The sequence below is a fragment of the Trachypithecus francoisi genome, unplaced genomic scaffold (assembly GCF_009764315.1).
Source record: "Trachypithecus francoisi isolate TF-2019V2 unplaced genomic scaffold, Tfra_2.0 Contig01554, whole genome shotgun sequence".
Taxonomy (NCBI): Eukaryota; Metazoa; Chordata; class Mammalia; order Primates; family Cercopithecidae; genus Trachypithecus; species Trachypithecus francoisi.
The window spans coordinates 4,034,294-4,062,030 of record NW_022681439.1 but is presented as its reverse complement, the minus strand read 5'-3'; the positions used below and the strand labels follow the sequence as shown (position 1 = coordinate 4,062,030).

General features: G+C 52.9%; 1 protein-coding gene across 5 annotated transcripts; it reads left to right on the top strand.

Annotated features, from left to right (window-relative positions):
- Positions 1 to 989: 989 nt before the first annotated feature.
- Positions 990 to 26,845, top strand: CTSB (cathepsin B). Of its 5 annotated transcripts, none has more exons than XM_033177215.1 (10): positions 990 to 1,134; positions 15,973 to 16,123; positions 16,745 to 16,830; positions 18,372 to 18,486; positions 20,467 to 20,585; positions 21,470 to 21,555; positions 21,817 to 21,960; positions 22,467 to 22,583; positions 24,165 to 24,293; positions 24,740 to 26,845. In XM_033177215.1, exons 2-10 carry the CDS (start codon positions 15,998 to 16,000, stop codon positions 24,835 to 24,837), a joined length of 1,020 nt encoding a protein of 339 aa, XP_033033106.1. In that variant the 5' UTR covers positions 990 to 1,134; positions 15,973 to 15,997; the 3' UTR covers positions 24,838 to 26,845. The 5 variants fall into 5 exon arrangements, with proteins under 5 accessions (XP_033033106.1, XP_033033123.1, XP_033033113.1 ...); XM_033177232.1 differs by lacking the exon at positions 990 to 1,134 and adding an exon at positions 1,756 to 1,888; XM_033177222.1 differs by lacking the exon at positions 990 to 1,134 and adding an exon at positions 2,245 to 2,265.
- The last annotated feature ends 892 nt before the right edge of the window (positions 26,846 to 27,737 follow it).

The following is a 27,737-nucleotide window of genomic DNA, read 5'->3' as shown; positions in this document are numbered from 1 at the left end:
ATTTTTGTATTTTTAGTAGAGACTGGGTTTCACCATTTGGGCCAGGCTGGTCTGGAACTCGTGACCTCAGGTGATCTGCATGCCTCAGCCTCCCAAAGTGCTGGGATTACAGGCGCGAGCCACCACACATAGCCTGTTTCTGTTTCAAAAGTTATTTTTACCTCTCAAAAGTGATTTATAAGACACTGATAGAAAATTCCATCAAGGCCGGGCGCGGTGGCTCAAGCCTGTAATCCCAGCACTTTGGGAGGCCGAGACGGGCGGATCACGAGGTCAGGAGATCGAGACCATCCTGGCTAACTCGGTGAAACCCCGTCTCTACTGAAAAATACAAAAAACTAGCCGGGCGAGGTGGCAGGTCTCCCGGGACTCCTGTGCCAAGCCGATTTCCGCCCCCCAAGGTCCTTCTCCTCCTCTGTAGAAATCCTGACGCAGCTCCTAGGTTCCTTCGCGGTGACAGCCACCCTTTTCTGTTTGTACGTAGCTGGAGTGTTTGGTGGGTACGTTCTCAGAACAACAAAGTGGAGCTTTCAAAGGCTGTTCTGTAGGGTCCACAGCCTCGCCACCCCCAGCCCCTGCAGCGGCTTCTGAATGAATGAAATAAGCGACGGCGCCCTCTCCCCCACCCCGCCCCCGCCAACGCGGCAGGCAGGGATCCCCCGCGCCGGTTCGGGCAGAAGCGGTCCCGCAAGGCGGGGGGACTTTTCTAGGTGGGGTGGGGGCCTTGGGACCACCTTTAGGGGCTTTTTCCCCATCCCCGGCCCCAATTCGCAGCGTTTCGCCACCCAGGGCCCGCAGGGCTCCAAGCCCCGCTTCCCCAACCCGCGCGCTCAGGCCCCCGCCCTCCCAGGCGGTGTCTCCGGACCCCCGGCTGCAGGGGTGGGGGATGCGGGGCCGGGAAGAGGGGAGCGCGGGCGGCGGAAGGTGGCGGGAGGGGTGGGGGCTGGGAAGCGGGGCGCGCGGGCAGCGGGAGGGCACGGGCGGGGCTGCGCGGTAGTCACGTGGCGCAGGGCCGGGAGGGTACTTAGGGCCGGGGCCGGCCCAGGCTACGGCGGCTGCAGGGCTCCGGCAACAGCAGCGGTTCCGCGGCGCGCAGGCTGGGCCGCAGACTCGGGCTCTCGGCCGCAGCGTTCGGTGAGTGCCGGGGGCGCGGGGTCACCGCGGCGGAAGTGACCTTGGCGGGGACGGTGCCACCAGCCGCCGAGACGGGTTCTTCTGCGTCCCCGGTCGGGCCTAGGCGCGGCCCCGCGGCGTCCCTGGGGGCGGGCGGGGAGCCAGGACCCTCGGGACTGTCCCTGACGGGCGGGCTGGGGTGGGAGCCCGCGCGCTCCGAAGCGTGGACGAGAAAAGCAGAAAACAGCCCCGCCCGCCCCCTCCCCTCTGCTCCCCTCCCCGGGCTGTGCGCGGGCCCCCGGCCCCCGGAGCCCCGAGGGAGGCGCCTGCGAGGAAGAGCTCGGCTAGGTCCGGAGGCTGCTGCCTGGGATCGCGCTCCCAGCGCCTGGGCCTCGGTGTCCCCGGGACAAACTGCCGAGATTATCGCATCTGCCGGCATCTATTTTCGGTGTATTTCCCCCTCGTTCCAGAGGATTTGCCTGGCCAACTTTCTGCTCAAGATCCCACACAATTCCTGGGACCCCAGAAGACAGGTCCTGTTGAAGAACAGGGATCTGGCACTGGGTGGGCTGGGGAGGAACCCGCACGGGGTTAAATCCATGGGGAGGAACCCGCACGGGGTTAAATCCATAAACAGGAAGAGAAACCAAGCTGCGAAACCAAGAGGCGAATGAGCGATTGGATGCCGGGTGGGGAGAAGGCCGGGGCGCTCCCTGCCCCTGGACTCCAGTAAAGGGAAGCCGGGCAGAGTCCCTGGGGCCCTACCTCCCCCTCGGTTAGTAGCCCTGGAGGCCGGGGGGAGTTGGCCTCTGGGGAGCGGTGGGTGCCTGGGTGTGGGGCGCTGCAGGCAGGCTGGGGTGGGTGATCCAGGTGGAAGTGAATTGCACTTGGCTTCTTGGTGGGCCTCTGTCACCCCCTTCCCCAGGCATTGAGGAAGCCAGCAGGCTGGCAAGGAAAAGGACACTAGCGCAGGCCCTACACCCCTCCTCCTAACGGAGGAGACACCCCCAAACCCACTGGAGAAGTGACGCTGTGGGGCTCAAAGGCAGACCTGGCACGTTTTTGTAGCCTGGAAAAACTGATCCCCACTGCCTCCCGCCGGAGGAGAGGATAGCTGAGATGCACCCTCTTTGAATCCAAACGTTCAGAAAGGTAAGGCGAGGAGGCCTAAGAGGGCGTTGGCTTGGTTAAGGGCTGCTGTTTCTCTTCCATAACATGGGTTTTTTTTTGTTTTTTTTTTTTGAGATGGAGTCTCGCTCTGTCTCCTAGGCTGGAGTGCAGTGGCGCAATCTCGGCTCACTACAACTTCTGTCTCCCAGATTCAAGCTATTCAGCTTCAGCCTCCCTAGTAGCTGAGATTACAGGTGCCTGCCACCACGCCCAGCTAATTTTTGTATTTTTAGTAGAGATGAGTTTTAACCATGTTGACCAGGCAGATCTCGAACTCCTGACCTCAGGTGATCCGCCTGCCGCGGCCTCCCGGTGAGTCACCATGCCTGGCCGAGAGCTGTTTCTTGTTGGCTCTGGTGATGGTGACTTAGAACCAACCCGCCAGCTCCTGGAGAAAGGGGCTGGGCCGCCCAACCTGTGTAGCTTTCCCAAAGACAGAGTCAAACGTCTCCTGGAGAGCAGAGGCTTCCCCTCCTTTTTGGTCATTTGTCCCCCAGCTGGGGTACCCTCTGGTGGAAAGGCACAGGTCCCTTGGCCCAGGTGGCAACGCAGACCAGACCCGGCCCTGGCACAGCTCTCACCCCAACAGCTCTCCTGGATGTTGGCTCAGGACAGCCCTGTCGTCAACTGGTCAGGTGGTGAGGGGTGGCAGCCCTTTGGCTCCAGGTTGAAACTGCCCATGTGGTACTGATTTAGCAGTTGGTTGAGGCTCTTCTTGTAGGCAGGTTCTTTTCTTTCCCTGGCTGCTGGACCTGGGAGTTGGAGAAGTTGCACCCATTTTAGGGATAACAGATATTTTCTGTTGCTCTTGGTTGGACTGGGAAGTGAAGGGAGGTCACGTTTCAGGAGTGCCTTGGGATGTCTGTTGGTGATGTTCTCTTTCTTTTTTTTTTTTTTTTTTTTGTCTTTTTTTGTGGAGAACGGGGTCTTGCTATATTACTCAGGCAGGTCTCGAACTCCTGGGCTCAAGCTATCCTCCTGCCTCTGCCTCCCTGAGAGCTGGGATTGATTACAGGCATGAGCCAGCGCGCCGGCTCTTTTTTTTTTTTTTTTTTTTTTAAAGACAGACTTTCCCTCTGTTGCCCAGGCTGGAGTGCAGTGGTGCGATCTCAGCTCACTGCACCCTCCACCTCCCAGATTCAAGCAATTCTGCTGTCCCAGCCTCCCAAGTAGCTGGGATTGCCAGTGCCCATCACCACACCTGGCTTTTTAAAAAATTATTTTTAGTAGAGACGGGGTTTCACTATGTTAGCCAGGCTAGTTTTCAAACTCCTGACCTCAGGTGATCCGCCTCAGCCTCCCAAAGTGGTAGGATTACAGGTGTGAGCCACCGCGTGGGGTAGGGGTGATTTTCTTCAATCTGTTAATGAGTTATGGTTGTGTAGAATAAGACACCTTCCTTTTGCGATATGGACTGAAACATTGAGAGGGGGAGTTACAGGCATGCCACTTCTTATCCTTTTCTCTCTCTTTTTTTTTTTTTTTTGAGGCGGAGTCTCACTCTCTCACCCAGGCTGGAGTGCAGTGGCAAGATCTCAATTCACTGCAACCTCTGCTTCCTGTGTTCAAGCGATTCTCCTGCCTCAGCCTCTTGAGTAGCTGTGATTACAGGCATGCGCGTCCACACCCAGCTAATTTTTGTATTTTTAGTAGAGATGGGAGTTTCGCCACGTTGGCCAGGCTGGTCTGGAACTCCTGACCTCGTGATCTGCCCACCTCAGCCTCCCAAAGTGCTGGGATTACAGGTATGAGCCACTGCGCCCGGTCTGCTGCCTCTTTTTGATGGCCTGGCGTAAGGAGATTATTGGAAAAATGTGCCGTTGAGTGATATTTACTGGGCACTTCCACATGGTACATGGAAAGGGAGATGGTTGGGGTGACAGGCAGTTGAGTCTAGCGGAGGCATGTACAGGTGTGTTGTGCCTCTGGGATATCAGGGTGGCAGGGAGCAGTCTCTATGTCTGGTCCCAGGCTGCCTGAGAAAGAGTGTGTGGGAGGCAAACCTTGCGCCCTGGCATGGTTGTTAAAGTTTATATTTACCCTAGCTTGTGTGGGGTAGGAGACTTAGGGATCAAATTCCACTCTGTGTTTAGACTTTTTTTTTTTTTTTTTTTTTGAGACAGAGTCTCACTCTGTCACCCAGGCTGGAGTGCCGTGGCGGTCTCAGCTCACTGCAACCTCCACCTCCCAGGTTCAAGCAGTGCTCCTGCCTCAGCCTCCCGAGTAGCTGGGATTACAGGCACGCACCACCATGCCTGGCTACTTTTTGTATTTGTAGTAGAGACAGGGTTTCACCATGTTGGCCAGGCTGGTCTTGAACTCCTGACCTCAAGTGATATCCTGCCTTGGCCTCTCAAAGCGTTGGGATTACAGGCGTGAGCCACTGTGCCCAGCCGTGTGTTTAGACTTTTAACTAATCTTGTTTTTAGCTTCAAGCCTTATCCTCCGCCTCTACAGACCACTCCTGTGCCTGTTTACTGGTCCTTCCAGGGGCCATTGTATTCCCTGTCTGCTGCTCCTCTTTTGGATTCTCCTGCACATTTTTTTGTTCATTCATTCATTCATTCATTGTTTGATTCATGACAGGGTCTTGCTTTGTCTCCCAGGCTGGTGTGCAGTGGTGCGACCATGGCTCACAGCAGCCTCGGCCACCCAGACTTAAGCGATCTGGTTCCTACCTCAGCCTCCCAAGTAGTAAGTAGCTGGGAGCACAGGCAGTGCCCAGCTTTTTTTTTTTTTTTTCTTTGTAGAGACAGGGTCTCCGTGTTGCCAGGGCTGCTCTGAAACTCCTGGTTTCAGGTGATCCCCTTACCTCCTCCCACTTGGGCCTTCCAAATGCTGGGATTATAAGACATGAGCCACTTCCAGGCCTTTTTGTACTTTTATTTTATTTTATTTTATTTTATTTTATTTTATTTTATTTTATTTTATTTTTTTGAGACGGAGTCTCGCTCTGTCGCCCGGGCTGGAGTGAGTGGCGCAATCTCAGCTCACTGCAAGCTCCGCCTCCTGGGTTTACGCCATTCTCCTGCCTCAGCCTCCCAAGTAGCTGGGACTACAGGCGCCCGCCACGTCGCCCCGCTAGTTTTTTTGTATTTTTTTTTTTTAGTAGAGACGGGGTTTCACTGTGTTAGCCAGGATGGTCTCGATCTCCTGACCTCGTGATCCGCCCGTCTCGGCCTCCCAAAGTGCTGGGATTACAGGCTTGAGCCACCGCGCCCGGCCTGTACTTTTAAAACTCTGCATCAGTGTATAAACAATGTTTAAGTTTATATGACTTCAGTTCCACTACATGGATCCTTTTTCACTCACGGTTGTGAGATTTATTTCTGTTGATACATCCAATTCTAGTCCATTTGTCTTAAGTGCCCAGTGTGTTTATCTACTGAGGGACAGTTATATTATTTCGTTGTCACTGTTATCCCGTGCTACAGTAAATATCCTGTGTCTCCCAGATGCTTAGAAGAGTTTCTGCAGGGCAAATGCAGGAGAGCTTGTTCTGGGTCCTGACGTATGTTCATCTTCCATCTTGCTGGATGTTGGCAAAGGGTTCTCCAGTGTGGTTGCATCAATTTACACGCCCAGCAGTGTGCAGAGTTCCTGTTCCTCACATTTACCAACACTAGATGCTACCAGACTTTGATTTTTGCCAATCTGATGGATTTGAAGTTGTACCCTTGTTTTAATTTCATGACCAGAAATTCAAATTTAATCTTTGCCATAGGAAAACATTAACCCACTTATGCCTAGTGTTCCATTATTGGAACACTAAGCATGTGGGAGTTTTTACATCGTACTGCTCAAGATCATCACCAAGGTCTGATGTTTTTACTCAGCAGCAATTCAAAAAGTTGCAACCTCTGGCATAAATGGGTTAATGAGTGACATTTTTCCTGTTTTTATTGTTGGTCCGTGATGGTGTATGTGCTGGTTTTTTTCTTTCTTTTTTTATTTGCGACGGAGTCTCGCTCTGTCGCCAGGCTGTAGTGCAGTGGCATAATCTCGGCTCACTGCAACCTCCACCTCCCAGGTTCAAGCGATTCTCCTGTGTCAGCGCCCTGAGTAGCTGGGATTACAGGCGTGTGCCACCACGCCTGGCTACTTTTTGTATTTTTAGTAGAGACAGGGTGTTGCTATGTTTGTCAGGCTGGTCTTGAACTCCTGACCTCATGATCTGCCTGCCTCGGCTTCCCAAAGTGCTAGGATTACAGGCCTGAGCCACTGCCAGCCTATTTAATTTTAAATTTTAATTTTCTAAATAGAGATGGGGTCACTATCCTACCCAGACTGGTCTTAATCTCCTGGATTCAGTTGATCCTACCACCTTGGCCTCCCAAAGGGTCAGAATTATAGATGTGAGCCACTGTGCCCAGCCCAGAACTGATGTTTTGTAAATGCTGGGTGCTGAGAAGGATGTGTGGCCGGCAGTCTTGACTGTGTTATCTGTCTTTACCAGGCCAGTAACTTCTTTGGTCTGGTCATCAAGATAATCTAGCATCACCAGCAAGCTTGCATGGAGGAGGATGGGACCAGTGTGGCCAAGATGGTAGCGGGAGCAGTAGAGAGCCCTGTAGAAGACATCTAGATATTCTGCCCTAAGAGACCTGGAGGGCTGGGCTGTTTCGTGACCCTCTGACCTGCTGACCTGGAGTCCGGCAGAATGTGCACACATACATAGTCACACAGCTTCCTGGCTTGCGCAAGTCCTGGGAGGGCAGTGCCAGCCACAGGCTTCTCCCATTCGAGGGTTGGCAGCGTATCTCAAACCACATCAGAGTGCTGGGGGCTACCTGCCACCCATTCCCAACCCACCTAGCTCTCCTGGTGTTTGGGACGTGCATTGCTTTGGCAGTCAAGACAGCAGAACAAATCAACTTTTGAGGCCTTGTCACTGAGTACAATTGCCATTATTTTTCATCCAAATTAGGATACTTCTGAAAATAGAAATGATGACTCTGGGACAGCAAATGTTGGCTGTCCTGTGTATAAGGAGATGACTTTTCACCCTCCCAGTGACTGAGGAGGTTTCTCCCAGATGGCACTGCTCTGAGCCTGGTGCAGGGTAGGCACTTTCAAAAGAGCGTCTCCTTCTGTCTTCCATCAGCCTTGTGAGATGAGTATCTGTTCCCAGGGCCCCAAGGGAGGGAAACAGGCCTTAGCTAGATCCGAGAGCTAGGCCTTTCTGTGGCTCGCCTTCGTGTCAGCCAGGGCCTCAACTGCCCTGGTGTCATCTCGCCTGTGGTTGAATTAGGGAACCGCCGTGTTCTGCAACTGGAGAGACACAGAACACTAATCTCATTGCAATCTCAAAGGATCTCTCAAAGCTTTTATAAAGCAGGCCCAAGGTCCTTTGGTATCCGATGCAGAATGGTGAATGCATTGGCTCTGTCAGCCTCTGAGCAAGTCAGTAACAGAACTAGGGAGCAAAAGCTTTCAGAACTTTCTAAAACATTGACTAACCAAATTGTCTTGTTTCCAGCCAACAACAACAGCAAATCAACTGCTGAGGGCCTTCGTAGTGTCTGCTATTTCAAGCATACGGTAGTCATTTTGGCTGCAGGATGTGGGGTTGCTGTGGCTGACCTTGTACAATATCCACTCATGGGTGTCTTCAGGCCCGTGGAGAGCAGCTTGCGTGGGCTGGCCCTGCAGCACCTGGTTTGCGTATCGGTGGGCAGCGCGGGGAAGGACCTGTGAGTGGCCAGCCTGGTTCAGGTGAGGGAGGTGGAGTGGGGCTTCTCTGCTTCTCCTGGTTCCCTGGAAGCCTCCAAGGCTGATGAGCATCGCTGCTGCCTCTGCCCACCTGCGTGCTGGGCGGGTTTTCTGACGGGTTTTCAATTGCTCGGGGGCTAAGGCAGCAGGGAGCCCGCTCCATGGGACAGATGGGCCCCTGGCGCCTGTTCATCAGGAGAGTGATGAGACCGAGGCCTGAGAGCCCTTTGGATTTCGTTTTTGTCCTTAATTTAATCATAAGCCAAGAATCTGCTAAACACCGTTCCATTAGGGGAAAAGACTTAACACATCAGAGGCCACAGCAAGGCTGTGATTCCTACTCAAAAAGGAAAGGTCCCCGGGGTCTCCTCTGGGTCACTCCAGAGCACACTTGAGGTCAGCACACTCCCTCCCAGTGCAGGGCTGCTCCAGCGTTGAGGTACGTCTGGCAGATGGAAGTAGGGGAAGATGAAACTCGCCAGTCTTGTTTTGTGGGTGCACTTAAGTGGTCGAAACTTCAGGAGCAACTGCCGTTATTAGCAGTGAGCGCCAAGACTAGTTTTTGTAAGAGAGAAAGTAAGTTCCCTGGGAAGGTCTTACTGAGCCTTCACGGTCTCCCACCTTTCCACTGTTCCGCTGCTCTTAGCCGCTCGGCTGGCCTATAAAGCACAGTCTTCATTTGTGGCTTCTGGCGAAATGTAGGCAACTCGACTTTGGATTTTTTTTTTCTTTTTGGAGACGGAGTTTTGCTCTTGTTGCCCAAGGCAGAGTGCAATGTCGCGATCTCGGCTCACTGCAGCCTCCAACTCCTGGTTCAAGCGATTGTCCTGCCTCAGCCTCCTAAGTAGTTGGGATTATAGATGCACGCCACCACGCTCGGCTAATTTTTTGTATTTTTAGTAGAAATAGGATTTCACCATGTTGGCCAGGCTGGTCTCGAACTCCTGACCTCAGGTGATCCACCTCCTTGGCCTCCCAAAGTGCTGGGATTACAGGTGTGAGCCACTGCGCCCAGCCAACTTTCCATTCTTTAGAGCTAATGATGAGAGGAGCCAGCAGTATATTCACAGCATCAGTGAACGTGGAAGAGCAAAAGACTGCATGAGAGATTTGCTAAGAATTCTTTCACTTTTTTTCTCTCTCAGCCAGGAGCTAGCAACTTGGCTTATTTGGAAATTTTAGGTGTACATGTCCTGTCTCCTTAAATCCTTTGCAGATTTAGAGTCCAGTCTACCTGAGGGCTGTGTCCATGTAAGAAAGCTTTTTCTTTTTTTTTTTTTTTTCCTGAGAGAGTCTCACTCTGTCACCCAGGCTGGAGTGCAGTGGTGCAATCTCGGCTCGCTGCAACCTCTGCCTCCTGGGTTCAAGCAATTCTGCCTCAGCCTCCTGAGTAGCTGGGATTATAGGCACCACCACCACGCCTGGCTGATTTTTGTATTTTTAGTAGAGACAGGGTTTCACCATGTTGGCCAGGCTGGTCTTGAACTCCTGACCTTGTGATCCACCTGCCTCAGCCTCCCAAAGTGCTGGGATCACAGGCGTGAGTCACCATGTCTGGCCTCTTTTTTTTTTTTTTTTTGAGACAGAGTCTCGCTCTGTTGCCCGGGTTGGAGTGCAGTGGTATGATCTCAGCTGACTGCAACCTCCACCTCCTGGATTCAAGTGATTCTCCTGCCTTAGCCTCCCAAGTAGCTGGGATTACAGGCACCCACCACCATGCCTGGCTAATTTTTGTATTTTTAATAGAGACAGGAGTTTCGCCATGTTGGTCAGGGTGGTCTCGAACTCCTGACCTCAGGTGATCCGCCTGTCTCAGCCTCCCAAAGTGCTGGGATGACAGGCATGAGCCACTGTGCCCGGGCGGAAAGCTTGCTTTTTTGAGCTTGGTGGCAGCCCAAAACGGATTCTTTAAGGATGTCAGGACTTAATACCTCCTGTGACTTAGCAGCACCTCCTCTCCTTGGAGTTTTCATTCCACCTGCTTCCAGGATCTCAGGTCCCTGTTTGTCCTGGGAGTGGCTTCAGGGTCGTCTGGGGTGCTGTTAAGGTGCCCTGGTTGATAGAGTCTCCTGGCCACGTGCTCTTTTTGGCAGGTGATAACATTCTGCAGATCTAGAGTGGAGCATCCTTTCACATAAGCACTCCGCAGGTGTGGAGAGAGAGGATATGAGGGGCACCCTTTTCTTTCTGTTTTTTTTTTTTTAACCCAAAGATTAACTTGGAAAAGGGGCAGGGGGTGCAGTGGAACCCAGGTCTGCCCAAGCAGCCCAGCTGACCATAGTCTGGAGATGCATCTGCTTGCAGTTGTTCTTCCACTAGCCCGCATCCTGGAAAGGGTTCTTGTGGCACGCAAGAGTTCACATCCTTCCCTCATGAAATACGGACTTTGTGTTCATCATCTCTTGTAAGAAGCAGAGCAGAAAGCACAGAATTAAGAAATAAAAGGGAAGTGTGTGCCTATACAAAGGGAAGTGAAAGCGAGTTGCTGTCCCATGCAAAGACCCTGGAACCTGTCAGCAGCCCAGCTTGTCATTTTCACCATTCGCATTTGTCCAGAGTGAGATTTGCGTTGTTGTGGAGCGAAAGGCGCCTATTGCACGGATGGAGTGGGGTTGTCACTGCTCTCAGGACCTCTGTGCCTGGCTTCACACTTTTTGGGTTCTCAGCAGTCTTGGGACCCTCAGAGTGGAAGCATTTTTGGATATTAAATGCTGGGGTTAATTGAAGTTAAGAGCTTGTTTTACTGGCCCTGCAGCACCTGGTTTGCGTATAGGTGGGCAGTGCGGGGAAGGACTTGTGAGTGGCCAGCCTGGTTCAGGTGAGGGAGGTGGAGTGGGGCTTCTCTGCTTCTCCTGGTTCCCTGGAAGCCTCCAAGGCTGATGAGCATCGCTGCTGCCTCTGCCCACCTGCGTGCTGGGCGGGTTTTCTGATGCGTTTTCAATTGCTCACACCTATAATCCCAACACTTTGGGAGGTCAAGGCAGGCAGATCACTGAGTCCAGGAGTTTGAGAACAGCCTGGGCAACATAGCAAAACCCCATCTCTACAAAAAATATAAAAGTTAGCTGGGTGCAGTGGTGCATGCCTGTAGTCCCACCTACTTAGGAGGCTGAGGGGAGCCCTGGAGGCAGAGGCTGCAGTGAGCCATGATCGTGCCACTGCACTCCAGCCTGGGCAACAGAGTGAGATCCTGTCTCAAAATAATAACAAATAAACAAATGAACTTTCTTTTCATTTAGATTCTTTTCGGCGTTGGGGACCTATTGAAATAGGTTTAGTGTGAACTGAGGGCTAGAAGTGGTGGAGGAAGAGAAGAGAGGGAGGGAACAGAGCCCACTGGAGCAACTGCCCTTCCTACCTTATCATTGCACACCAGGCACGTGCTGGCGCTTTCGTCCTCAGTTCATTCTTGACAGCCACCTGAGACATGGTGGTTACTAGCTCCATTTTACAGGTGGTGAAACTGAGGCTTGGGGAAGGTCATACCCCAAGGGTGCCATTTAGTCAGTGGCATAGCCAGATCCAAATGCAGGTCTCCTGACTCCAAGTGCAGGGCTCATTTTATCAGCCAGTTGCAGCAGGCTGGTGGCCCCTTGAACCGCAACCTGGATGCCATGTGGGAGGAGCAGAGAAGCCAGGAACACCACAGCCCTGCGCCGAAGTGCGGGACTGAAAGAACTTCCCAGCGCTCAGCCTGGGACTAGTGGAATGGGCTGGACCCTGGGGCTGCTGGTGGTGGCCCCAGCGAGCCTGGGAATGAGTAGGGAGCACAGGCAGGTGTGGGAGGGCCTGGGAACCATGAAAAGAAGGGTGGGTTCCGGGAAGCTGCCCACTAGTGGAGTGGCGAGGGGGCCCTGTGGGACTCCAGGGAATAGCTGTGGCAGGTTGTCCTCCAGGAGCTGAGAGCCGCCGGACATGGCAGCTGCCTGTGTTCTCAGCCACCACAGAGCATCGCTGCTGCCTCTGCCCACCTGCGTGCTGGGCGGGTTTTCTGACGGGTTTTCAATTGCTCACACCTATAATCCCAAAGAAATCTTGGTTTAAAAATTCAAGTTGCCATGGAAACGCTCCCATCCTCGACTTAGCTTATTATTTAAAATAACATCTCTACAGCACAAAAGCCCCCGGGGACATCCGAGGACACTCCTGTCTGCCCGCGAGACACGCTCACCTCACAGTGTGGAGGCTGTATGGGTCACTGACACGCAGGACCACGTGAGATGCTGCCTACCCATGAGTCGCGGAAAAGGGGAAGATTATTAAGAAAGTCACTAAGGGCCAGGTCCAGTGGCTCATGCCTGTAATCCCAGCACTTTGGGAAGCTGAGGCAGTCAGATCCCTTGAGGCCAGGAGTTCGAGACCAGCCTGGCCCACATAGCGAAACCCCGACTGTACTAAAAAAAACCAGACGTGGTAGCACAGGCGTGTAATCCCAGCTACTCAGGAGGCTGAGGCACAACAATCACTTGAACCTGGGAGGTGGAGGTTTCAGTAAGTCAAGATGGCGCCTCTGTACTCCATCCAGCATGGGCCACAGAGCCAGATTCCTGTCTCAAAGTCACTAGGGAGGAAACCTCATTGGTGGGAAGGAAATGCTGTGAGGAATCATTAAACCAAATGTCCTTTTATCAGTTTGGTGGCTCAGGGCCTTTAAGTAACACCGCCAACTATTTTTCCTTGAAGAAACGAAACTGAAATAATAGGAACATAGTCACTTTTTTTTTTTTTTTTCTTAAGAGTATGTTGTGAAAAAAAAGTCTTCCCGCTGTAGTGACCGACAACTGTGCATCGTCCTCGGCATTCCGCGTGTAGTAGCAGGAGTGTGCTTGCATGTGTAGATTGTTGAGGGTCAGATGCTTATGGTCCTCGGTCACCGACAGCTTGCTTTTTCACCACTTAACACTGGGACTTGGGGCATTTTTACTTTGTTAGTACAATAGAATTTACTTCAACTAGTTGCTTTTTTATTTTTATTTTATTTATTTATTTTGTTGTTACTGTTTTTAGATGAAGTCTCGCTCTGTCACCCAGGCTGGAGTGCAGTGGCGCAATCTCAGCTCAGTGCAACCTCCACCTCCTGGGTTCAAGCAATTCTACTGCCTCAGCCTCCCAGGTCGCTGGAATTACAGGTGTGAGCCACCACGCCTGGCTCATTTTTGTATTTTTAGTAGAGATGGGGGTTCACCATGTTGGCCAGGGTGGTCTTGAACTCCTGACCTCAGATGATCCGCCCACTTTGGCCTCCCAAAGTGCTGGGATTACAGGCATGAGCCACCGCGTCCGGCCTATTTTCATTTTTATTTTTATTTTTGAAATGGAGTTTTGCTCTTGTTGCCCAGGCTGGAGTGCAATAGTGCGATCTCGGCTCGCTGCAACCTTTGCCTCCTGAGTTCAAGCAATTCTCCCGCCTCAGCCTCCCGAGTAGCTGGGATTGCAGGCATGTGCCACCACGCCTGGCTAATGTTTTTGTATTTAGTAGAGACAGGGTTTCACCATGTTAGTCAGGCTGATCTCGAACTCCTGACCTCGGGTGGTGCACCATTGTGCCTGGCCAACTAGTTGCTTTTTTAATGGTTGCTTCATATTCTATTTAACCACTTACTATAATTTAACAATTACTCTGTTACTAGATACTTGCTTCATTTCTGGTCTTTTGCTAATGCAAAAATTATTTAGCGAGCACTCGTGTGCATGTATCTTTGCATTTTGTGGGATACATTTCTACATGTCAGGTTGCCTAGTCCCAGGACATGCAGATTTAGAAACTGGTGGGCGTTGCTGTAGATCAAGGAAAGGAAGCCTAAATTATATGTTAGTACTGCTTTGTCAGTTTTTGTTTTAAAGAGACTTTTCAGTTTAATGCAAGCATTTTCCTCTTAAGGCTATGTTTTCTGTCAATCCTAGGCTTTCCTGCAGCATTACTTTAAAAAAAAAACTTTTATTTTCTTTAGAGATGGGGTCTCACTATGTTGTCAAGGCTGGTCTTGAACTCCTGGCCTCAAGTGATCCACTTGCCTTGGCCTCCCAAAGTACTGGGGTTATAGGTGTGAGCCACCGCACCCGGCCCATTTTTAAAAGGGCATTGATTTTTTTCATAAAACCTTTATAATTAAGATCTGTGGGCTGGGCACAGTGGCTCACACCTATAATCCCTGCACTTTGGAAGGCCGAGGTGGGTGGATCATGAGGTCAGGCATTCGAGACCAGCCTGGCCAAAATGGTGAAATCTTGTCGCTAAAAATACAAAAATTAGCTGGGCATGGTGGCACGCACCTATAATCTCAGCTGCTCAGGAAGCTGAGGCAGGAGAATCGCTTGAACCCAGGAGGCGGAGGTTGCAGTGAGCCAAGATCATGCCATTGTACTCCAGCCTGGGTGACAGAGCAAGACTCCGTCTCAAAAGTCTGTGTTGCATGTGGTAGTTTTTGTGTGTGAGGAGTCCAGTGTGAAGGTTCAGCCTTCAGCCAGCCACTTGTACAAGCACTGTCCTGTTTCCTCTCTGGCCCCACCTAGGTACACTCATTCCTCCATGGAGGAGGTGTTCCGAGTGGTCTGTTGGGTCCTCTGCTGATGGGCATCACCCAGCGTTTTATGATACATTTGCTGCCCCAGAGGGCCGGGCTCCCATCAGAGCTATTTTCCACTGGCTGGGTGCGGTGGCTTACCCTTGTAATCCCAGCACTTTGGGAGGCCAAGGCCGGCAGATCACCTGAGGTCATGAGTTCGAGACCAGCCTGGCTAACATGGCAAAACCCCATTTCTACTAAAAATACAAAAATTAGGTGCATGTGGTGGCGCACACCTGTAATCCCAGCTGCCTGGGAGGCTAAGACATGAGAATTGTTTGAACCTGGGAGGCAGAGGCTGTAGTGAGCCAAGATCGTGCCACTGCACCCCAGACTGGGTGACAGAACAAGACCGTGTCTCAAAAAAAAAAAAAGAACTTTTTTCCAGAGCCATCTTGCTGTCCTCATGTGTTTATTCTCCCAGATGAATTGTTGCTTAAGCAACAGTGCAGTTTCAATTGTTTTTCAGATAGAATCCACTATGTTCCAGTCAGTTTGTTAAGCACTAACACCACAGTCCTGTGACTTTCATGTTGACCTGTGACCTGTGGGAGGGAGAGCACCTCACCCACCCACGGAAGCCCCTGGAGTGAGGGACAGGAGCCCCTGCCTCACCCATCTCCCCACGCTGCGGTTCTCGCCAGCCCTGGGTGCAGGCGCCCAGGGGACATGGATTGCTTTTGTGGAGCTACTTGCTTAGGAGGGTGACTCAGAGTTCAAGCTGGAAAGCACTGGCTTGTGACTCATGAGCCAGTCCCAGATCAAAGGGCTGAGGCATCAAGGTGAGAATTTTCCTTCCCAGAAGCCTCATCTCTGCAGCCGGAAGCAGAGCCCTTGGCTGACTGGAAAAACCAGAGAGGCCCTGGGAGTGGGTGGATGGCCAGCCCAGCCCCACCTCTCAGCCTCCAGCCCCACCAGCCCACGCCAAGCTTGTTTGTCTGTGTCCTGTGAAAACTAGGACTCCTGTCTTTTCTTACGTTTCTTTTCTGACTTTTCTTACATCTCCCTGTCCCATGGCTGTTTCACTTAGGGTGTCATGACACAGACAGGCTCTTCACTGTTTCATGTCACTTACGTGGGCAAGTCTCTCAAGCTGTTCTACAAATCCATGCAAAGGCCGTTTAAAAATAGTAGAGCAGGCCCTGGACTCGGTCTAGTCCAGCACAGCCCTTTGGCTTTCTCTCCTGGCTCTGGCCGCCTGGCCCCCGGGGACACACACGAGGTCATGGCATGCCGCAGGCACCAGGGCAGGGAGGCGGGGAGCCCATGGGTACCTCAGCTCCTCAGAGTTCTGCGCCTGGGCCAGGACGAGCACGGGGGTCCACTGATGCCTGAGACGGTGCCCGTGTGTGTGTGTGAGCCTTTGACCCACATAACAGAGAAGTGTCCTGATGCCCTCTGTCCTCTCCAGGTGGATCTAGGATCCGGCTTCCATCATGTGGCGGCTCTGGGCCTCCCTCTGCTGCCTGCTGGCGTTGGGCGATGCCCAGAGCAGGCCCTCTTTCCATCCCCTGTCGGATGAGCTGGTCAACTATGTCAACAAACGGAACACCACGTGGCAGGTAGGCTGTGGGGCTGCATCCTGCGTATGTCCCCTCCCAGGTCGGTCTGTGCACACTGACTTCAGGGGTGGGGAGCTGACTCTCACTGTGGCCCGCAGAACATGATGTCCTGGACCGCTGAGGAACAGCCCTGACCCCGGGTCACAGCGGCTCTGGACCACGCGTGCCTCCTCTGTCCCATACCCCATATGTGTGCATGTGTATGAATGTATGGTTGTGTGCACGCGGAGGTGCGTGGGGGAGTAGGTGAGCTTTGGAAGTGTTCAGAACCAGCTAGCCCCTGTGACACCTGCCATGGCAGAGTGGCAGTTCATCAGTCCTGCCCCTGATTCCCTTTGTCTCTGTCCAGCTCTGAGCCTGGGACTGAGAACCTGGAATGAAGAGTGAGCCATGTTGAGGGCCAGAGAGGGTCTCTGATTGTCAGCAAATGGGAGCAGAACAGGGGAGGCACCCACTCTGCCTGTGTGTCACTCTGGGCTGTTCCCCACTGCCCCCCAACCCTCGTGCCCTCGAGCTGGGTAGGGCCCCTGGCTTTCCCTGGGTTGGGCCTGGTGTGTGGGCAGCGTGCCCATCCACCACTATCCCAGGAAACCCCTCAGTCAGTGGGTGACTCTCTTGCAGGCCGGGCACAACTTCTACAACGTGGACGTGAGCTACTTGAAGAGGCTGTGTGGCACCTTCCTGGGTGGGCCCAAGCCGCCCCAGAGGTGAGTGCCCGCTCCTCCACACCACTGTCATGTGAGTGGCGGGCGTTGGTTTGGGGCAGTGGGAGGTGGGAGAGTGAAGGCCTCTGGCATCCGCAGGGCTCATGCCACCCAGGGCTACCGACACCGCTTGAGGCACAGCACTTGTCTCTTCTTTTCATTTTTGTATTATTTGCTTTTTCTTTTTTTATTTTTTCCTTCTCAAGTTATTAGTAGAGAAGATGCTGGTGCTTGCTTTTGTTTTGGAGAGAGTCTCTCCCTCTGTCACCCAGGCTGGAGTGTAGTGGCGCCATGTTGGCTCACGGCAACCTCTGTCTCCCGGGTTCCAGCGATTCTCATGCCACAGCCTCCTGAGTACCTGGGGCCACAGGCCTGCACCACCATGCCCAGCTAATATTTGTATTTTTAGTGGAGACTGGGTTTTGCCATATTGGCCAGGCTGGTCTCAAACTCCTGGTCTCAGCAAGTGACCTGCCCCCGTCAGCATCCCAGTGGGATTACCAGCATGAGCCACCTTCAGTGTTTTCTGGTGCGCTTCTCCAAGGTGTCTCAGCCCTAGGTGTGGGAGACTAGGTCTGGGTCTCCACTATGTGGGCAGACTCAATCTTGAGTAATTTAAGGAAAATCTAAGAAAAGCCAGATAAGGCCAAGTACAGTGGCTCTACTAAAAATACAAAAATTTGCCAGGCATGGTAGTGGAAGCCTGTAATCCCAGCTACTCAGGAGGCTGAGGCTGGAGAATTGTGTGAACGCGGGAGGCGGAGGTTGCCGTGAGCCAAGATCGCACCGCTTCCCACGTGAGGATGGGGTAGTTAAGTTGCGGGACACTGCTTTCTGCACAATGGGGATGATACGAGAAATGATGAGAGGATCCTGGGCAGATGTTGAGGCAGGAGAGCGGGGCAAGAAACACTATCTGGACTGGATAAACTCATTTAAAAATGAGTTTATTATTTGTGGATAAACTCATTCAAAAAATCCATTACATAAGCCTAGGAAGAAGCATACAACATCGCAAGTCAGACCAGGCATGGTGGCTCACGCCTGTAACCCCAGCACTTTGGGAGGCCGAGGCGGCAGATCGTTTTAGGCCAGGAGTTTAAGACCGGCCTGGCCAACATGGTGAAACCCCATCTACTAAAAATACAAAAATTAGCCGGGCGTGCTGGTGCATGCCTGTAATCCCAGCTACTCAGGAGGCTGAGGCAGCAGAATCACTTGAACTCAGGAGGCAGAGGTTGCCGTGAGCGGAGATCTCACCACTGCACTCCAGCCTGGATGACAGAGTGAAATTCTGTCCGGCCCACCCCCCATCCCCAAAGAAAAAATCGCTAGTTGCATTGAGCAATAGAATTTCCTTTGGTTCTGTGAAAGTCCCAGGGACACCTGCCTGCAGCCTTCTCCTGCGTGTCTTGTTGTGCTCACTTCCTTTCTAGGGGACTGTGGCCCAGCCACAGTGACTGCTCTTAAAGCAAGTGGCCTTTGCAGGGACTGGGGAGGGAGCTGTGGGATGACAGCTTGTAATGAAGACTTCCTTTATCCAGAGTTATGTTTACCGAGGACCTGGAGCTGCCTGAAAGCTTCGATGCACGGGAACAATGGCCACAGTGTCCCACCATCAAAGAGATCAGAGACCAGGGCTCCTGTGGCTCCTGCTGGGTAAGGCCCTGCTGGCCGGCGGGGGAAGGGCCGGAGAGAGAGGAAGCAGCAATGGGGAGTCTTGGGGGATTCGGGGTGGGGACAACTCTGACAAGGCAAGTTGTAGAAACTTTGAGGCCGGGCGCGGTGGCTCAAGCCTGTAATCCCAGCACTTTGGGAGGCCAAGACGGGCGGATCACGAGGTCAGGAGATCGAGACCATCCTGGCTAACACGGTGAAACCCTGTCTCTACTAAAAAAATACAAAAAACACTAGCCGGGCGAGGTGGCGGCGCCTGTAGTCCCAGCTACTTGGAGGCTGAGGCAGGAGAATGGCAGGAACCCGGGAGGCGGAGCTTGCAGTGAGCTGAGATCCGGCCACTGCACTCCAGCCTGGGCGACAGAGCGAGACTCTGTCTCAAAAAAAAAAAAAAAAAAAAAAAAAGAAACTTTGAGTCCCATTTTCCATCCATACAAACATCACAATCTCTCTGGCCATGAATTATGGCAAGGATTAGGCGGAATGGCGGGCAGAGCATCCTGCAGATTGCGAGTCCACGTGTGTGGGCGGCGAAGACGCTCCCTTCCCCTGACACGCTGCCCCGTCCACAAATACCAGGAGCTCTCACCACTGCTCTGCTTCAAGAAAGCGTCCCTTTAGTGTCAGCGAGCTGTCTTAATTTTGTCACTTAATTGTGGTAAAATACACGTAACAGAAAATTTAATAATCTTAGCAATTTTCTTTTTCTTTTTATTTATTTATTTTTTTTGGAGACAGAGTCTCGCTCTGTCACCCAGGCTGGAGTGCAGTGGCGGGATCTCGGCTCACTGCAAGCTCTGCCTCCTGGGTTCAAGCGATTCTCCTGCTTCAGCCTCCCCAGTAGCTAAGACTACAGGTGTGCGCCACCACACCCAGCTCATTTTTGTATTTTTAGTAGAGACGAGGTTTTGCCGTGTTGGACAGGCTGATCTCAAACTCCTGACCTCAGTTGATCTGCCCTCCTCCGCCTCCCAAAATGCTGGGATTACAGGCGTGAGCCACCACACCCGGCAACTGTTTTCAAGTGTACAGTTCTGTGGCATTAAGGACATTCACAGTGTTGCTCAGCCATCACCACCGTCTGTCGCCAGAACTCTTTTTCACCTTGCAAGACAGAAGCTCTGTCCCCATTAACCCCAATCCCCCAGCCCTGGTGACCCCCACCCTACACCCTGTCTCTGAATTTGACTGCTAGGGACCTCATACAAGTGGGTCACACAGTATTTCTTTTCTGGGTGAGCTGTGTTTTTTGTTAAGAAAAAAACGGCCAGGCGCGGTGGCTCACGCCTGTAATCTCAACACTTTGGGAGGCTGAGGTGGGCAGATCACCTGAGGTCAGGAGTTTGAGACCAGCCTGGCCAACATGGTGAAACCCTGTCTCTACTAAAAATACAAAACAGCTGGGTGTAGTAGCGGGCGCCTGTAATCCCAGCTGCTCTGGAGGCTGAGGCAGGAGAATTGCTTGAACCCAGGAGGCAGAGGTTGCAGCGAGCCGAGATTGCACCACTGCATTCCAGCCTGGGCAACAAGAGTGAAAACTCCACCTCCAAAAATAAAAATAAAAAAGTGAAAAACACACACATACAAACTAAAACTACACATTTTACACATTTCAGAAATGACCCGAGTTCCCAGGCGGAGGTTCACGGTGGTGGTTCTCTTGCTTTAAAAGCTGAGTTGGGCAGATGTCAAGGCGGGAGAGTGGGGCAAGTGGCTCATCATGCCTCCAATCCCAGCGCTTTCGGAGGCTGAGGTGGGCAAATCACTTGAACCCAGGAGTTCAAGACCAGTCTGGCCAACATAGCAAGACCCCATTTCTACCAAAGAAAATGAAAGCTGAGTTTGAGCCCCAGGAGCCTCCCCTGGTGTTGAGAGATCAGTTGCCCACAAGGTCTGAGGTGCCCGCTGCAGAGGGCCCAGCCCGAATGTGGCAGCCTCATGCGGTGGGACTCGTTCCCACAGGCCTTTGGGGCTGTGGAAGCCATCTCCGACCGGATCTGCATCCACACCAATGCGCACGTCAGCGTGGAGGTGTCGGCGGAGGACCTGCTCACCTGCTGTGGCATCATGTGTGGAGACGGGTGAGTCAGGCTGTGCTTCCACAGTGGGTTTACTGCTGAGAGACCCTGGGCCCCGGCTTCTCAGTGGAGGGGACTTGCAGGACTTCTGGGACTCCTGGGAGTCAGAAGTGTTTCAGGGAGACTCCGGGAGTCTGGCAGCTAGGGCCCGGCATGGCTGCTGCTTCCTGGGAGGTGCCTGAACCAAGGCTGGCCCAGCAGAACTGTCTGAGGGGTGGTGTCCCAGCAGAACAGACAGTCTCAGAACATGTGGTGGAATGTCTGACCCCTGGCCTGGCTCGTGTCACCGCATGTTCCTTTTTCCTGCTTGGGGAAGCACTCGGGCATTTCCTTATGCGTAATTAAGGAGGATGGAGCCACCTTAACTGCAAGGTGGTGGCCCAGAACGTCCCAGCCCAGCCTCACCTTGGTTCTGCAGCAGTGGTGTTCGCCCGCAGCTGCAGATCCGAAACACCTGAGGACTTCAAACATGGGCCTGGGCCTCTCCCCAAACTAGTTAAATGAGAATCACTGGCGATTCTCATGTCAGAGAACTGGTGGTTCTCTCCTAAGAACCACCAGTTGGTGGTTTTTTGTAAGTACCTCAGGGAAGTTTCGTGTCTGCTCAGTCGAGAATCACTGTTCTACCTGGAAGGACATGAACAGGAGAACCTCCTGTCTCCTCCAGGATCTTTGTGGGCAGGGGTGGGGCTGGGGGTCATTTCCTGCAAGCTGTGCTAATCTAGGAAGCGTCCCTTGGAGGGTCTGGTGTCTGGGAGGGCTGCTGCACCACCTGCTGAAGGTGGGGGCGGGTCCACGAGTGGCCTCGGGCACTCGGGCGGCACGCAGTGGTCTGGAGAGCAGCTAGTCCTTCTTTCGGAGGTTTTCACGAGAGCCTGTGTTTTCAGCTGCAATGGCGGCTATCCTGCTGGAGCTTGGAACTTCTGGACGAGAAAAGGCCTGGTTTCTGGTGGCCTCTATGACTCCCACGTAGGTGAGTGTCTCCCCTCGGCCCCTTTCTGGCCAGATGGATTGTTTAAGCAGTTAGCCATCGTGGCTTTATTTGCCTTTATACAGTGGAGCTTGAGACAGAGGGCCGGGTGAAAGGTGCGAGCAGGTGAACAGGCCTCTGGCAGGACCTGCCTGGCATCCATGCTGCAGGCACGAGGCTGGCCTTGCCCCAGGTCTGCCTGTCCCAGCGGGGCTTCTTGGTGGGGGCTGTAGGTTGACTCCACTTTCTCCTGGGTCCCATCAGGGTGCAGACCGTACTCCATCCCTCCCTGTGAGCACCACGTCAACGGCTCCCGGCCCCCATGCACGGGTGAGGGTGATACCCCCAAGTGTAGCAAGATCTGCGAGCCTGGCTACAGCCCAGCCTACAAACAGGACAAGCACTACGGTAAGGGGCCTGGCCACGGCCGCGTGAGGCTGGGGAGCTGCTGCATCCTTCCCTGCACTGCAGGGACGAGGTCAGGGCTGAGAAGCCGGGGGTCCAGGAACCCTAAGATGGGGAAGGAAAGGGAAACGATGCCGTCTTGCCAGGGGAAGCAGCACGCTCTCCACTTGCTGCCTGTTCCCCCCTGAACTCAGCCTCAGCCCTCCCAAGCTGGAAGGGACCAAAGCCCTCCTTTTACAGGGGAGTGGCATGTCCTGGAGTCCTGGGGTATCCTGGCCTCTTCCAGGGCCGCATGCTCACTGTTCCCTTCTCCCACTTCTGAGCTTCCAGCCCCAGCCCCGTCCTTACTCCCTCAGGGGAGCCTTCCTCGAGCTCCCCTGGCTGGGCAAGTCCCCTGAGACGCACAGTCTTCCCCTGGAGGCCACCAGAAATCAGTGACTGGCTGATGGTGGCACAGCACGAGGCACGGTCACCGCCCTCCCCGACCGCCAGCTTGGTTTATTTTCCAGGATACAATTCCTACAGTGTCTCCAATAGCGAGAAGGACATCATGGCCGAGATATACAAAAATGGCCCTGTGGAGGGAGCTTTCTCTGTGTATTCGGACTTCCTGCTGTACAAGTCAGGTGCGCGCTGCTACCAGTGGAGGCTCATGCTGACCCTCCAGGGGAGGGGAGCCCAAGGGGCCAATAGGACTTGATTGGGGTAGGCAGGCAAGGGGCTGGGGAAGAGGCTGTGAGGGGCCTCCTGCACAGGCTCACTCCTCCGTGGACCAGGCTGGCTCCTCTCCTCACAGTCTGTCTCTCCACCTGCTGTGCCACCACACAGAGAATTCCGGAGGCCTCTCCCAGGCCCTCTGGGCTAGTTCCTTCCCATCCCTTAGAGTCCAGCTCACATGTGTTTTCTGTGGAAGCGCCTCCCTCCCTGGCGGCTGACCCTGCCTGCCCTCGCCTTCATGGCTTTGCATTGCTTTACCAGCGTGTTCCCGTTATAACGGCAGGCCTTCCGTGTCTGCACTGGGTGGCACGTTTTCTTCATCTTTGTCTTTGCAAAGGCCTAGATCATGCCTCACACCAGTGGATGAACACACAGGGAGGACCTTGCCCTGGGCAGTGCTGTAGGGACTCGAACCAAGGAATCTGGACAGTCCCCATCCCCAAGTCCTGTCTTAGAAATCCCTTGCTCCAGATGAACAGTCTTTGCTGACCGCATCGATCTCATTAATATTTTGCTAGATGGGAAACTCCAGAGCTCTCAGCTCTTATAAAACAACAGTTTGACAAGGGAAGATGATTCTGGCAAGAAAAAATGACTGTAAAGATGGTAGTTCTTTTTTTTTTTTTTTTTTTTTGAGACGGAGTCTTGCTCTTTCGCCCGGGCTGGAGTGCAGTGGCTGGATCTCAGCTCACTGCAAGCTCCGCCTCCCGGGTTTACGCCGTTCTCCTGTCTCAGCCTCCGAGTAGCTGGGACTACAGGCGCCCGCCACCTCGCCCGGCTAGTTTTTTGTATTTTTAGTCGAGACGGGGTTTCACCGTGTTAGCCAGGATGGTCTCGATCTCCTGACCTCGTGATCCGCCCGTCTCGGCCTCCCAAAGTGCTGGGATTACAGGCTTGAGCCACCGCGCCCGGCCAAGATGGTAGTTCTTAGCACAGTCCTTGCCCATATTATTAAAAGATGCGTTTCCACTTTGATGGTGATTTCCCTACCACAGGAGAGCCTGGCTGGGCAGCCCTGAGCCCCTTAGCCGGTATCTTTCCCATCAGCTCGCACTGGCCGCCACCAGCCCGCCCTTCTCCCTCACCTCTCCAGGGTGTACCTGGAGCAGCTGTTAAACCTTTGTAAGCCGTGTAACCCTTTTGAGAAACCCTTGCTTACATGGAATCCCAGTATATAGAACGGATGAATCTGTCGTCTAACGTTAAATGTTTTACAAACTAGAATGTATTAGAAATTCTATTTTTAAAGACAACCAACAAGCACATTTTGTAGGAATCTATTTTAATATTTACTCAACAGGTTTGAGTGTGTTGGGCCTTCAGAAATGTATTTAATATTCCCCAGTGTTGTAACCCCGGAGCCTTCTGATGGAGCAGCAGGGTCCCTCTGGAAGCTGTTTCTCCTGCACGGAGGGTGACCCGCGGAGTGTGGGGGGTCCTGTGGGGTGCGGGCCAGTGGCCTGGTCTTGGTCTCAGCCGGTTCTTTTCAGGAGTGTACCAACACGTCACCGGAGAGATGATGGGCGGCCATGCCATCCGCATCCTGGGCTGGGGAGTGGAGAACGGCACACCGTACTGGCTGGTTGCCAACTCCTGGAACACTGACTGGGGTGACAATGGTGAGTGGCGGCCCCTTCCTGTCGAGAACAGGGACTTGTGAGCCACACACAGTGCCCGTCTCGGCTTTCTCTGTTCTACCCGCTGCACAGCCTCAAACCCTGGACCTAAGGCCAGGCTGTGAGCTCCTCCTAGGTGCCAGGCACCCAGGAGTTTCCTTTTGCTACAAGGGCAGACTCTGAGCAGCTTCAGAGCCCATGCCTGCCACAGTTCCCACAGCATCGAGCCAGGTGCTGTGATGGGGGCGGTGACCGGGCGGGAGGGTTGTCAGCGGAGGTGTGCCCCACGGCTGCCTCCAGAAGCCTCATGGTGCTGAGGGCTGTGCTACTGGGCAAACAGCAGGCGCTGCCAGGGATTGCTGACTTACTCCCAGGTCTTTTAGGGATGAGTCTGAATATATTGATTGACCCTTGTCACACTTCAAAAGCACCTTCCTTTTTATTCCCAGGCTTCTTCAAAATCCTCAGAGGACAGGATCACTGTGGAATCGAATCAGAAGTGGTGGCTGGAATTCCACGCACCGATCAGTACTGGGAAAAGATCTAATCTGCTGTGGGCCTGTCCTGCCAGGCCTGGGGGAGTTTTCCCTGAATACAGTCAGGGACGGGGGTGAGATGGGGGTAGAAATGCCTTTTATTCTTTGAGTTCACGTAACATACAAGTTTTAGACAGGGCGTGAAGGACTGGACTGGCCAAACCTCACATCAGCCATCAGACCTGTCTTCCAAGGAGACACATCCCAAATCCTGGCTACATCGCAGCCTGTGGTTACACTGCAGACAGGCCATGTGAGCCACTGCTGCCAGCAGAGCGTCCTCCCCTACAGACCAGTGCCATAGGGAGTGCCTGCTGCCCCAGCTGACTGCGGCCCCTCCCCGATCCATCCATCTCCAGGGAGCAAGACAGAGACCCAGGAATGGAAAGTGGAGTCCCTAACAGGATGAAAGTCCCCCCATTAGTTGCCCCCAGTACCTGTAAGCAAGTAGCTTTCCACATTTGCTACAAGATCAGAGGAGAGATGGTGTTGGGAGCCCTTTGGAGAACGCCACATTCTCCCAGACCCCTTGCATCTATCGAGTTTGCAATGTCACAACCTCTCTGATCTTGTGCTCAGCATGATTCTTTTTTAATAGAAGTCTTCTCTTTTGTGCACTCTGCTAATCATGTGGGTGAGTGAGTCGAACAGCTGGGAGCACCTGTGCTAGTTTTACAGCTTGCCTCCTAATGGTGCGGCTCAAAACGAAACCAAGTGGTGATGACTTGTTTCTGACCCACTGATCTCTACTACCACAAGGAAACTAGTTTAGGAGAAACCAGCTTTTACTGTTTTTTAAGAATTACTGCTTCACCCTGTCAAGTTAACAAGGAATGCCTGTACCAATAAAAGGTTTCTCCTTCAACTTGAAATCGACTCTGATGGGATCTCAGAGATCATTTGTCACTGCCTATAGACTTGTGGCTGCTGTCTATCCTCATCCCTGCAGAGAATTACGTCCTGGAACTGCATGTTCTTGCGACTCTTGGGACCTCATCTTAAGTTCTCGCTGCCCCAGCCATGTTTCCAACCATGGCATCCCTCCCTCTTAGTTCCCTGTCATCCTCATCAACCTTCTCTGTAAGTCCTTGGTAAGCTTGCCCTTGCTTAAGCGCTAACAACACAGCTGTGCTCTATTTTGTTGTTGTTGAGACAGAATCTGTCGCCCAGGCTGGAGTGCAGTGGCGCCATCTTGGCTCACTGCAACCTGCGGCCTCCTAGGTTCAAGCGATTCTCCTGCTTCAGTCTCCCGAGTAGCTGGGATTACAGGCACTTACCACCATGCCTGGCTACTTTTTGTATTTTTAAGTAGATACGATACTTCACCATGTTGGCCAGGCTTGTTTCGAACTCCTGGCCTCAGGCGGTCCACCTGCCTCGGTCTCCCAAAGTGTTGGGATTACAGGCGTGAGCCACCGTGCCTGGCCTCTCGTTTTTATCAGCCACAAATCCAGCAGCAGCCTGAGGATTCAGCTCATAAAATAGGCCTGGTGTCTTGGTGAGCTCACATAACCAAGATGCCATCCCGTGGAGGACCACATCTCCCTGGATGCCCTCTAGTCTTGGTTTGGGCTGGCGTCAGAGCCTGCATACAGTATTTTGAATTTGTATGCCACTGGTTTGCATTGCTGGTTAAGAACTCTAGTGCTTTGCATAGCCCTGGTTTAGAATCATGTTACAGCAGTTCCTGGTGTAGAGGAAACTAGAAGACCCCGCAATCATTCCACTGCCCTGCCAAGGTACACCTCAGTACTCCCCTTCCCAACTGAGGTGGTGTGGGGCCAGCTCTTTCCAGAAGCATTGAAGTTTGGTTTCTGATGTGACTCAGAAGTTAGGAAGCAGAACCTACATCAAATAAGCTCTGAATATCTGAGGAGCATTGTAGGAAAGGTTGTGCTCATCGTGGCACTTTAGAGATGCTTAACAAAGGTTACCAAAGCCACAATTCATAACCACTTACTCATCCGGTTTCAACTAGAGTATATTCATAACCTCAATAAAGTTTTACCTGCTCCCAAACTGAGTTGCATCATTCCACGCGCACTGTCTCCCTCACCTCCATCGTATCCCCACCTGCAACTCCCTCCCTGCCTCTGCATGGAGCCAGCGGGGATGGGCTAGTGACAGAAGGAATTGTGGGGCAGCTCGACATCGGCTTAAGGCTTTGTTAGAAACACCTGCCTTGCAGTGTTTGTGACTGGGATAGAGCTCAGTGCTTTAATGCACCTCAGATCACCCCATTGATCACTTGGTCACCTCAGTTCAGTAGTTTCTCCTAGATTCTTGTCCAAGTGACATGACAGGTGGAGGTGACAACGCCTTTGCAGTCTTTACCTAGACTCTCCAGAGTCGCTCCAGAATGGAAATTAGAGTACAGGTAGGCAGTCCAACCTCTGCCTTTAAAAAAATTTTTTTTTAGATGGAGTCTCGCTCTGTCACCCAGGCTAGAGTGCAGTGGCATGATCTTGGCTCACTGCAACCTCTGCCTCCTGGGTTCAAGCGGTTCTCCTGTCTTAGCCTCCCAAGTAGCTGGGATTACAGGCGTCCGCCACCACATGTGGCTAATTTTTGTAGTTTTAGTAGGGACAGGATTTCGTCATGTTGACCAGGCTGGTCTCGAACTGACTTCAAGTGATCCACCTGCCTTGGCCTCCCAAAGTGCTACGATTATAGGCATGAGCTACCGTGCCCGGCTGCCACTCTTTAAAGAAAGCAGTCATTTGCCCTCTTTAATGTGCCTCAGCCATACTCAAGTGGTCCACAGACCAGGAGCACGGCCATCACCTGAGAGCCTGTTAGGAAATGCGCTCCTCAGAGTGTGAGAAGGCCAGACCTCTGAACCAGCATTTGCATCTGCCAAGACCCCAGGTGTCTCCCAGGTACATTCAAGCTCAGAACGCCTTTCCAACTG

Bases quoted from the DNA above. Each gene is read 5' to 3' on its own strand.
- CTSB (XM_033177215.1), top strand. From the start codon at position 15,998: ATGTGGCGGCTCTGGGCCTCCCTCTGCTGCCTGCTGGCGTTGGGCGAT. The intron at 16,124-16,744 runs GTAGGCTGTGGG...ACTCTCTTGCAG, and splicing joins AACGGAACACCACGTGGCAG to GCCGGGCACAACTTCTACAA. The intron at 22,584-24,164 runs GTGCGCGCTGCT...GGTTCTTTTCAG, and splicing joins CTTCCTGCTGTACAAGTCAG to GAGTGTACCAACACGTCACC.